At 41.0% G+C, this 12,425-nt stretch overlaps 1 protein-coding gene across 1 annotated transcript in view; it reads left to right on the forward strand.

The window, feature by feature from the left end:
• NSMAF (neutral sphingomyelinase activation associated factor) overlaps nt 1–12,425 on the forward strand; it is a 72,223-nt gene that overhangs the window by 12,368 nt on the left and 47,430 nt on the right. Inside the window, exons 2-5 of the mRNA XM_023515418.1 lie at nt 3,144–3,233; nt 10,849–10,927; nt 11,022–11,089; nt 11,171–11,207. Coding sequence (XP_023371186.1) covers nt 3,144–3,233; nt 10,849–10,927; nt 11,022–11,089; nt 11,171–11,207 — 274 coding nt within the window. The remainder of the gene's footprint in view (nt 1–3,143; nt 3,234–10,848; nt 10,928–11,021; nt 11,090–11,170; nt 11,208–12,425) is intronic.

A 12,425-nucleotide genomic window follows, 5' to 3' on the forward strand; every position in this document is an offset into this window, starting at 1 on the left:
AAGCTGAGGCCAGACATCAATGCTTACCCCTGTAATCCCACCACTCTGGGAGGTTGAGTAGGGTAGAGTATCTGAGCTCAGGAGTTTGAGACCAGCCTGAGTAAAAGCGAGACCCCCATCTCTATGAAAAATAGAAAGTATAGCTTGGGCCTGGTGGCACATGCCTGTAGTCCCAGCTACTTGAAAGGCTCAGGCAGGCCTCTCAAGCCCAAGAGTGTGAGATATGATCCTACCCAGGGTGCCAGAGTGAGACTCTGTCTAAAAAAAATAGAAAAGAAAAGAAAGGAAAGATGTAAGCTGAAAATAAGGGGTAAGGTAATTAGTGAGTATCTCTGTGAGGTATAACTTTCTGGAAAATATCTGGTGCATTGCAAAGGATTGTTCCTAGCAATTCTAATCTTGTGATTTTATTGAAGTTTAGAATAAGTGTTGACAGTGACCATTTTATATTACACTCTGGCAGTTTAGGCTGTGATTAATTCTTATTCATGGACTTAAACACGGAGGATGGGTCAGTTGCAGTTACCTATGAGGATGGTAAAACTGGTTCTTGCTATCATTATTTTTAATTTTGTGAGTTATTTCTCTTTTGATTGAGATTATTACTTTTTTAATAAGCAATCTGTTCTGTGTCATGAACATAATTTCATCTTTGTCAGGACGTTAATTACAGTGTCTTAACCTTTTCTTCTGTCTCTGATCCCTTAGCTTGCTCTCTTCCTGCCTAATTTGGTCTTGTTCTTTCACACTGGGGCTGTTGACCTTGGGCCTTTTGTCTTGTTCTTTCAGTTGGGGCTGTTGACCTTGGGCTGCCATTCGTATCTGAGTGTGAATTGGCAATTCTGTGTCCTGGAAGGAGGCAGTTGGGCTTCCCCATGGGATGCTCTTGGACCGACTGGCTCTGTCAGTTGCCACTCTGTTCTCTAGGGTGATTTTGTTTTTCTCATCTACCGCACTCCTGCCTGGAGTGGGCTTTGTTTTCCTGCCAGTGTTCAGTGTTCTGCTTTTTGTTTAATTGCTCTCTTTTCATTCTGCAGGCCTGCTCTCCTGTATCTAATTTGGAGCTTCCTGTTACATTTTTACATAGAAAAATCTGTGTGCTAGAGTGGGGTGGGGATAACCCATCCAGGAACCAGCTGGGATCAGTCAGTGTCCTCACTCACACTTTTTTTTTTTTTTTTTTGAGACAGAGTCTCACTGTGTCGCACTGCATGGATTGCTGTGGTGTCACAGCTCACAGCAATCTCAAACTCTTGGGCTTAAGTGATTCTCTTGCCTCAGCCTCCCAAGTAGCTGAGACTACAGGTGCCCTCCACAATACCCGGCTATTTTTTGGTTGTAGTTGTCATTGTTGTTTAGCTGGTCCAGGCTGGATTCAAACCCACCAGCTTTGGTGTGTGTGGCTGGCACCCTAGCCGTTGAGCTACAGGTGCCGAGCTGCTCGCTCACACTTTTAACCATCTTCCCAAGCTTCATCTCTGCCCTCTTAATACCAGACACCTGTAATTTTTGAACTTTTTGTAAGTCCTGTAGCTTAGATCAGTTAGAAAACCTGAGTGGTACCTCTCTGGAGTTATCTGATATCCTGCTGTGTGAGCGGTGCTCATTCCTCCCATTCACTCGCCATTTCTCACAGATGCGTTCACATTTCTTTTCTGCTCTTTTTCTCCATTTTGCTTTAGTCTATGGATTTTACCATTTAAAATATTTTAATGCACATTTTAGTAGTGTTTCACAAGGAAGTGAAATAAACATATAATGTGTAATCTGATGTGCTAAATCTAAACAGCTTGCCCCAGTACATCAGAGTGTCAAGAATCATCTCCAGGCCTTGCTTCTCATGAAAGCTTTCCTGTCTGCCTCTAGATGCTGTTGATGTCACCGTCACTATAAGGAAACAAATGAAACGCCTGCTTTCACTTCCTTGCTGTGTATTTGTTTCTGTAGCCATACAACTAAATTAATATTTTTTTTTCTTATTACTTTATCTTGTTTTTAAAAGTTCAGATCAGGGGCAGCCCCTGTAGCTCAAAGGAGTAGGGTTCTGGCCCCATATCCTGGAGGTGGTGGGTTCAAATCCACCCCTAGTCAAAAACTGCAAAAAAATAAATAAATAAAATAAGTTCAGATCAGTTAAAAAAGAACTACTTGACAATCCCATCCAAAACTTTAAAAAGATCTATCTTTCAATCCTGTTCAGTTTAGTTTACTTATTTTATTTAACGCCTTAGGTTGATTATTACAGGGTAATCTCTAAAGGTCTGTTTTCCTAGAGGCAGTTGGCGTTCTGTGATAGATAAACTCAGATAACCACAAGATAGGACATGGGAGGGGGTGTGCGTTAGGGGGGCAGTCGAGAAGCCAGGCTTGTTCAGTCAGGGGAGACAAACGATGAGAATTCGGTAAGTGGGAAAGCGCCAAGTTTTGTTCATTTTAATTTGATGATATTTACTACCATACTTTCTGTAAAGTCTAGTAGAACATCCACCTGGTGAATGTTTCATTGTGGGCATAGCACAAATGATGAGAATTCAGTAAGAGGGAAAGCTCCCAGTTTTGTTCAGTTTAACTTGATGACATTTGGGGTTTGTGTAAAGTATATCCACCTGGTGAACAAGTTTCATTTTGGGTACAGCAGTTATTTGACTCTGAGGCAGGCCAGTCTGGGTGCGTCCTCCTCGACCTGGTAGCGAGGAGTGCCTGGCCACTTATACATGCTTCCTAAGTGTTTGTCTCAATCATGAATTGGGAAAGCACTTTGGGAACAAACATGTTATTTATTTTTTTGAGACAATCTCATTCTGTCACCCAGGGTTGAGTACCATGTCATTATAGCTCACAGCAACCTCGGACTCTTGGGCTCAAGTGAGCCTCATGCCTCAGCGTCCTGAGTAGGTGGGACTACAGGTACCCACTTCAATGCCCATCTAGTTTTTCATTTGTAGTAGAGACAGAGTCTTGATCTTGCTCAGGCTGGTCTGGAACTCCTGAGTTCAAGGGATCCTCCTGTCTGGAGTGCTAGGATTATAGTTGTGAGCCACCCAGCTTGGCAGGAGCAAATGTTTTCAATACATTGCTGCTTTGTTATGCTTTCTAAAAAATAAACATGAAAGCAAATTATTTGTTTTTACCCCCACATATAGATTTTCCTTGCTGCTGCTTAACTTGGAGGAGTACTACTTTGAACAGCACACAGCTAATCATATTCTGCACAAGGGCCGGCACAATGAAAGGTAAGGAGGGCTGGGATCTCTATGGAGTAACAGACTTTTCTGATAGCCGACATTTTAAAAATTAAGTGTATGATCATGCAGGTTTTTTTTCAGGAAGATGTACTATAGAAACAGAAACTAGTCTTTTCCAAATGTTACCTTATTTTATAACTTTGATTTTGGAACCATATAAATATTTTATAGATTTTTAATGTAGACTTAAATTTTAAAAAGAAACAGTAAGTCCTAAAAGTCAAAGAGAAAATGAAATAAGTAAATTTAGCTATAAAGTTGTCTCCAATTTTATTAATTTTAATCAACTTCATAGCACAGTGGTTTGATGAAAAGGAATTGCAAAGAAGTTGTGAACTTGTCAGTAGTGATAATGTTGTTAATAGTTTAATATTGGCCAAGCAGGGTGGCTCACCTCTGTATTCCTAGCACTCTCAGAGGCCAAGGTGGGTGGATCACCTAAGCGTAAGAGTTTAAGACCAGGGCGGTGCCTGTGGTTCAGTGGGTAGGGTGCTGGCCCCATATACCAAGGGTGGCAGCCAAACTGCAACAAAAAATAGCAGGGCGTTGTGGCGGGTGCCTGTAGTCCCAGCTACTCGGGAGGCTGAGGCCAAGACAATCACCTAAGCCCAGGAGTTGGAGGTTGCTGTGAGCTGTGACGCCACGGCACTCTACCAAGGGTGATAAAGTGAGACTCTGTCTCTAAAAAAAAAAAAAAAAGAATTCAAGATCAACCTGAGCAAGAGTGAGACCCTGTCTCTACTAAAAATAAAGAAGTATCCAGTGTTATGGTGGGCATCTATAGTCCCAGCTACTTGGGAGGCTGAGGCAGGAGGATCTCTTGAGCCCAAGAGTTTGAGGTTGCTGTGAGCTGTGATGCCATGGCAATCTACCCAGGGCACAGAGTTAGACTCTGTCTCAAAAAAATAAAAAATATAATCTTAATAGTAATGTTTTGACGTTAATTTATATACACATGCACATGGATTTATATAGTTGTATAAAACAATTGAATAATTATGTTAACGTCAAGACCAAGATTTTCAGTATAAAAAAATCTAAATATAGACTCAGTGCCTGTGGCTCAAGTGGCTAAGGAGCCAGCCAAATACACCTGAGCTGGCAGGTTCAAATCCAGCCTGGCCCACCAAACAACAATGACGGCTGCAACCAAAAAATAGCCAGGCATTGTGGCAGGTGCTTGTAGTCCCTGCTACTTGGGAGGTGGAGGCAGGAGAATCCTTGAGCCCAGAAGTTGGAGGTTGCTGTGAGCTGTGATGCCACAGCACTCTACCCAGGGTGACAGCTTGAGGCTCTGTCTCAAAAAAAGAAATAAAAATTAAAAAATAAATATAATATTAAGGATAGGCACGGTGGCTCACACCTGGAATCCCAGCACTTTCGGAGGCCGAGGTGGAGGAATCACTTAAGGCCAGGAATTTAAGACCAGCCTGGGCAATATAATGAGATCTTGACTCTGTCTTATAAAAAATAGAAAAATTAGCTAAGCATGATGACACATGCCTGTAGTCTCAGCCACTACAGAGGCTGAGGCAGGAAGTTTACTTGAGGCCAGGAGTTTGAGGCTATTGTGAACTATGACTGTATCAATTCACGCCAGTCTAAGTAACAGAGGAAGACCTAGCTCTAAAATAAATAAATAAATATTAAAGAAGTTAAATAAAGCCTTATACTCTTACATTTGAACTGGAAATGACTATGTAGATTCATGTACTCCCCCCCCCCGCTTTATTGAAGTATAATTAACAAATACAAACTGTATATATGTAAAGTGTACAATGTTGTCTGTGTTGTGAAGTGATTGCCACAATGTAATTAATGTAACCATCAACACACATAGTTACCTTCTTTTTTGTGAGTGTGGATGAGAACATTTAAGATCTGCTTTCTGATCCAATTTCAAGTATACAGGATGGTATTATTAACTAGCCTATAGCTGTACATTGAATCTCCAGGATTGATTCTTCCTGCATAATGGGAAATGTGTGCATTTTGTCCAATGTCTCCCATTTCCTGAACCCAGCATACCCTGGCAAGCACCTTCTACTCTCTGTCTCTATGAATTTAACTCTCTGATTCCACATGAGATCAGGCAGTACTTTTCTTCCGTTCTAGGTTTATTTCACTTAGCATAACGTCCTCCAAGTTCATCCATGTTATCATAAATGATAGGATCTCCTTCTTACCTCAGTCTGAATAATATTCCATTGTGTGTGTGTGGATATGTGTGTAATTTTACATCTTTATATATCCATATACAGAGGGTGCCAAAAAAGGCATACACATTTTTAAGAGATGTTATCTATGTACTACATAGTATGTTTTGAAGTTGAGTTGGATTATGGTAGTAATATGTAGTATAATGCTTGCTCAGAAGATTAATTAAATGAATGCTAGCATCACCCTGCAACAGGCAGGACAGTCAAAGAAAATAGCAGAAGCTTGGCTGTGGTCTGAGGAGCACAAGACCATTTTGAAGGGGTATTTGAAGTCTGAGAGCATTGTGGAAGTAAGACAGTGCAGGTGTGAGGAAGCAGTGGCCCTTGCAACAGGCCTGACAACTGCACAGGTGCATCAGTGTGAGGCGCGCGGGGCTGTGTGTGATGTGCACAAGGAAGGTCTAGGAGGCCTCACAGTGTTGCTCCGGCAGTTGTTTGCTGTAATCAGAAGTGTCTGGATGCTGATGGCAACGACTTTGAACACCTCTTATAATTGCAGAAGTCAAATGTGATTTGTATTCACCTTTTGTTATTGGTGTATGTATTGAATATTATAATTTTAATAGTTTTTTCCTTTCTTAATATATGTGTAAATTTTTTTGGCACCCTTTGTGTATTATATCTTATTTATCTGTTCACCTTTTTTTTTTTTTTGAGACAGAGCCTCAAGCTGTCCCCCTGGATAGAGTGCCATGGCTTCACTGCTCACAGCAACCTCCAACTCCTGGGCTCAAGCGAGTCTCCTGCCTCAGCCTCCCAAGTAGCTGGGACCACAGGCGCCCGCCACAACGCCTGGCTATTTTTTGGTTGCAGCCATTATTGTTGTTTGGCGGGCCCGGGCTGGATTTGAACCCGCCACCTTAGGTGTATATGGCTGGCGCCTTAGCCGCTTGAGCCACAGGTGCCGAGCCTATCTGTTCACCTTTTGATGGACACTTAGCTTGATACTAAATCTTGGCTACTGTGAATAGCCCTGTAGTGAATGTGGGAGTACAGATACATCTTCAACATACTGATTTAGTTTCTTTCGGGTATGTATCCAGAAATGGGATTGCTGGATCATATAGTAGTTCTATTTTTATGTTTGTGAGGAACCTTTATACTGTTGTCCATAATAGAAGGACTGATTTGCATTCCCACCATGCAAGGGTTTTCTTTTTTCCATACCCTCACAACATTTGTTATTTTTTGTCTTTTGATAACAGGTATGAACTGATAGCTCAACTTGATGTCAATTTACTTTCCTTTGATGATGAGGGATGGGGTATCTTTGCATTTGCTTGTTGGCTGTTCTTATTTCTCTTTTTGAGAAATGTCTGTTCAGGTGCTTTGCCCATTCGTAATAGGCAGTTTGTTCCCTTACTGTTGAGCTGTTTGAGTTCTTTATATATTTTGGATATTGGCTCCATAGTTTCCAAATCTTTTCTCCCATTCTGTAGGTTGTGTCTTCACTCTGTGGATTTTTTCTTTTTTCTGCAGAAGCTTTTTAGTTTGATGCAGTCCAATATGTCTACTTTTGCTGTGTTGCCTGTGCTTTGGGATCATAACCAAAAAATCATTAACTAGCTCAAGGTCAAGAAGCTTTTTTCCTCTTTTTTCTTTTAGCAGTTTTATAGTTTCTGGACTTATACTTAAGTGTTTAATCCATATTAAGCTATTATTATATATGGGATGAGATAAAGGTACAGTTTCATTCTTTTTTAGGATTTTCTCTCTCCGTTTTTTTTTTCCCCCACTGAGACAGAATCTTGCTCTTTCACAGAGGTTAGAGTACAATGGCATCAATATAGTTCACTGCAGCCTCAAACTATTGGGCTCAAGCGATCCTCCTACTTCAGCCTCCCAAGTAACTGGGACTATAGGGGTGCACCAACATTCCCAGCTAATTTTTTTTAATATTTTGTAGAGATGGAGCCTCACTTTTGTTCAGGCTTGTCTCCAACAATCCTCCTGCTTCACCCTCCCACAGTGCTGGGATTACATGGATAAACAATCGATTATGGCCAGCCAAGGATTCTCTTTATATAAAATCATGTTGTTTGCAAACAGAACCAGTTTTTCTTCCCTTCCAGGTTGGATGTCTTTCATTTCTTTTTCTTGCCTAATTGCTCAAGGTCATATTCTCAATACTGTGTTGCACAGCAGGGGCAAGAGTGGGTACCCTTGTATTGCTCCTGTGCATTCTTCTCTCTAAATGAAAGTATTTCTTTTTCTGTTGTTGTTGTTGCAGTTGTCATTGTTGGTTTCTCTGGCCTGGGCCAGGTTTGAACCCCCCAGCCTCGGTGCATGGGGCTGGCACTGTGCTAAGAGCGCAGAGCCTAAATTAAAGTATTTCTTACCTCTGTCTTTGGAAGAGGCCTAGAAACAAGTCAGTAGCAATCAGCACTGAGAATTTGGTCTCCAACTACCACTTCCCCGTAAAAAGATAAGGCTTTTTGACAAATGTCTGATTCTAAGGCGAGAGATGTGTGAGATGAGCCTGGGACATCCTGTCATACAGGCAAATAAGGACAACATCAAAGACGGTTGTGAAGAAATTAAAAAGGACCGGGCCAACCTGGAGGGGTTAACCCTGGACCAAAACCAGGAGAAATTAAGTGTCAGAAAAGAATAATATCTGCAGTGGATTGAAATATATCAAAAATATTAAAACCCATGAGAGCATAACAATATATCCCTGTGCATATGTAACTGACAAGCATAGTCAGTTACATTCTCAGGGTGGGAGGACACCAACTCATTTTTCAGAAATTTGATAAATAAAACTAAGAAGCCTTTTCCCTATATTCTTTGTGCAGATGGTACTTCAGGGTAACCAAATTACTTTGTTAACAAATTCTAGGTAATAAACAAAGAAGGAATGATAAAATTTAAACCCTAATAAAAGAATGGATCTACAGCAGGAGTTGTCAAACAACATCCCTTGGCCAAATCTGAGCTGGCACTTCTTTTTGTAAATAAAGTTTTACTGGGACACAGCCAAGCCCATTTGTTGACATATTATGTGTGGCTGCTTTCCCCTACAACAGGAGAGTGGAATAGTTGAGACAGAGACCATATGAGCCATAAAACCAAAAACATTTACTATCTGGCTCTTCACAGAAAAAGTTTGTCAACCATGGATCTAGGCAGTGATCTTCGATGGCTGCTAAAGCCATTAGGTGAGAAGCTGCTGAGTGTAGTAGGGCTGTAGGCAGAGTGAATAGCATGTGTGAAGTAAAAGGTAGAGAGGAAGAATGAAAGTCATGAGTAGATCATTTAATTAACATAACACACATTTTGGCAACAAGATGAAGAGGTAGTCTCAGTTCAAATTTAAAAAAGGCCTATGGAAAGCCAGGCAGCCATGGGCATATGTGTAAACAAGGAAGCGTAAGAGATTTCTTTGGTAGAGAAAGATTGGCGGGGTTAGGAGGGTGCGGGGAGTAGGAAGGCAGAAGCCTGGAGAGCAATTAGGCTCCTTGAAGAATATGAGTAAAATAACCTCTTCACTTAAGGCAGGGAGTCACAAGAACCCTGGGATGGCAGAGTAGAAGCATCCATCAGGACCCCGAGGGATGACTAGAGAATAAATCCAAAGTCATTCAAGCTATTTTAAAGAACTTAGAATCTTTAAAGTTCTGCTTGTAAATAAGATATACTTTTGGAAACCAGTCTTAAGTGATTTTTTGTAAGATAATATTTCAGCATCTCTTAACCTGTGTTCTGATCACATAATAAAGCTATCACCTTTGATCATTGGTAAAAGACATCCAGTCAATTAAAAAAGAAAATGTATAGTTTTTTTAAAAACAATGAACAGCGTTTTTTGTTGGCTTTTTTTGAGACTGAGCCTCAAGCTATCCCCCTGGGTAGAGTGCTGTGACATCACAGCTCACAACAACCTCCAACTCCTGGGCTCAAGCTATTCTCCTGCCTCCACCTCCCAAGTAGCTGGGATTACAGGCTCCTATCACAATGCCTGGCTATTTTTTGGTTGTAGCCGTCATTGTTGTTTGTCAGGCCAGGCTGAATTCAAAACCTCCAGCTCAGGTGTATGTGGCTGGCACCTTAGCTGCTTGAGCAACAGGCAACGAGCCATGAACAAGGTTTTGTTTTGTTTTGTTTTTTGGAATTTTTTTTTTTTTTGAGACACAGTCTCACTTTGTCACCCTTGGTAGAGTTCTGTGGCATCACAGCTCACAGCAACCTCAAACTCTTGGGCTTAAGTGATTCTCTTACCTCAGCTTCCCAAGTAGCTGGGACTACAGGCTCCCGCCACAATGGCCGGCTATTTTTTGGTTGTAGCTGTCATTGTTGCTTCACAGACCCAGGCTGATTTCAAACCCGCCAGCTCCAGTGTATGTGGCTGGTGCCCTAGGATTTTTTTTTTTTTTTAAGTGTATGTATTTTTATAAGCTTCCAGGTGATGTATATTGGTCTAAAGTAGCAGTTGCCTCTAAGATGTTCAGGTAGGTTTCTTTTCAAAACCCAGTGAAGCTATATAAATGTTCCAAGAAAAAATAAACTGGTAAAGCTTATAACATATTTATTTGATATTATCATTGTAGCCTGGTAGTCTTCAAAATTGCTCATGATCATGAAACAAATTTTTCCCTAAATTTCTAAATATATCCAAAAATCACTGTTAAGAGCATTTTATGTGCTAAATCAAACTATTATTATTTTTTCCGTGATTATATACATAAGAAAAAGCTCCCTTTCCCTAATCAGTTTTAGATCTTTGATATTACCTTCTGAATGGTTCTTATATAGGGAATTAAAAGCCAACAGAATTTATAGAATAGATTCAGCATTTATCTTAGTTCCCTTTTCAGAACAGTAGGGAGGACCAAAGGAGGTAATTAAAATTCATGAGGTGGCTCGGCACCTGTGGCTCAAATGGCTAAGGCGCCAGTCACATACACCTAAGGTGGCAGGTTCGAATCCCCAGCCCGGACCCGCCAAACAACTATGATGGCTGCAACCAAAAAATAGCCGGGCGTTGTGGCGGGCGCCTGTGGTCCCAGCTACTTGGGAGGCGGAGGCAGGAGACTCGCTTGAGCCCAGGAGTTGGAGGTTGCTGTGAGCTGTGATGCCACGGCACTCTACCCAGGGGGATAGCTTGAGGCTCTGTCTAAAAAAAAAAAAAAAATGCATGAGGTATGCTCAGCAGGTCAAATTACAATTACAACCTACGCAGATTTCTCTAATGTCTATGGAAGAGGCAGTAGGGGGAAATATTTTTGTTACTTTTTTCAACTTTTTATACTCTTCCCTGTAATTGTGGTGTTGATCTTTTATTAGTTGTATTTTAGTAATCTACTTCCCAGTTAAATTGTATTGTGATTCTTCTGTGACTTTTGTTATGTTTATTGAATAATATTTTGTACTTTGATCCCTAGGAAAATCAGAGGCTCCTTAAAAATATGTTCAAAATCAGTGATTTTTGAACCAGATGCAATATCCCAGCCCATCATTAAGGTAAACACATTTTAAATCTGAACAAAGATGTTCCTATTTTTGTGTGATTTTACTTTTCCTTATTTTTATAATATTTTCTCTTAATATTATCCAGATTCCTTTGAGAGATTGTATAAAAATTGGAAAACATGGAGAAAATGGAGCCAATAGACATTTTGCAAAGTATGTAATCTTCACAAACTGTTTAATTTTACTTCATCAAAAAAAAAAAACTGTGTGTAATGATTTTTATCTGTATTTTAGGGCAAAATCTGGGGAGATTTCACTCATTTTTAGTCAGGTAAGAAGTAAGTAGTAAATATTTTTTTTAGACTGTGAATGCGCATACATACTATATATATATATATTTTTTTTAGTATGATGAAATTTGTTTGTAGAACTATCAAATGACGACCATTGCAATAGATACTTAAAAGAGTTTAGAAATATTTTTCTGAAGATGGGCTCCCTCAGGGAATCCTTACTGTCTGCCAAGGCTATGGTATCTGTGTGCTTGCACTTCCATCCTCAGGAGCTGTGACAGTGTGTGAGGGTTGGGATAGAGTGTGGCAGTGTCTCCCTTCAGACTACGGGTGGTTTCAGGGAGGCAGGACAACCAAGGCAAAGACTCAGGTTGGGTAGTTTTGTGTCTTCATTACTCTTGGGGTCATGACCTTTCATTCATTCACAATCTATAATGTGAACATTTATATATATATATACCTCTACTGCTCTCAGCACAGGGGCACAGCGCAGCACTGGCATCACAGGACCAATGCAAACATGGTTTTTCTGCTGTCTTATCACCAATTAGTGTATAGATGTTTTAGTAATTATAAATAAGGAGGGAGTAGAGGTCTTCCACCACCTTCTTTTGGGTCTGGATTTTAGTTTCTTCATCTTTAAAACAAAGGAGTTAGCGATGTAGCCTTGACTCACTGCAGAACACTCGCTCCTTGTTAAATGGTTCAGGGAAGTGCAGGAGAAGCTGTGGGAGACAAAGGATAGCACAGATTCCTTTCTTTTTCTTTTTTTTGTAGAGACAGAGTCTCACTTTATCGCCCTTGGTAGAGTGCTGTGACGTCACACAGATCACAGCAATCTCCAACTCCTGGGTGTAGGCGATTCTCTTGCCTCAGCCTCCCAAGTAGCTGGGACAACAGGCACCTGCCACAATGCCCAGCTATTTTTTTGTTGCAGTTTGGTTGGGACTGACTTTGAACCTGCCACCCTTGGTGTATGGGGCCGGTGCTCTACCCACTGAGCCACAGATGCCGCCCGCACAGATTTCTTGACTGAGGACTCATCTCAAAGCCTCTGCCGTGGCTGTGCATGGACAGTCTCCAGGGGGTGGCTGGGGAGAGAAGGGAGCGCTTATTAGCACTATCTAGATCACCACACTCTTGTGTTTTTTTTTGTTTTTTTCTGAGACAGAGCCTCAAGCTGTCCCCCTGGGTAGAGTGCCGTGGCTTTACAGCTCACAGCAACTTCCAACTCCTGGGCTCAAGCGAGTCTCCTG

This window comes from Otolemur garnettii, unplaced genomic scaffold, assembly GCF_000181295.1.
Source record: "Otolemur garnettii isolate 467f Iridium unplaced genomic scaffold, OtoGar3 scaffold00071, whole genome shotgun sequence".
NCBI lineage: Eukaryota > Metazoa > Chordata > Mammalia > Primates > Galagidae > Otolemur > Otolemur garnettii.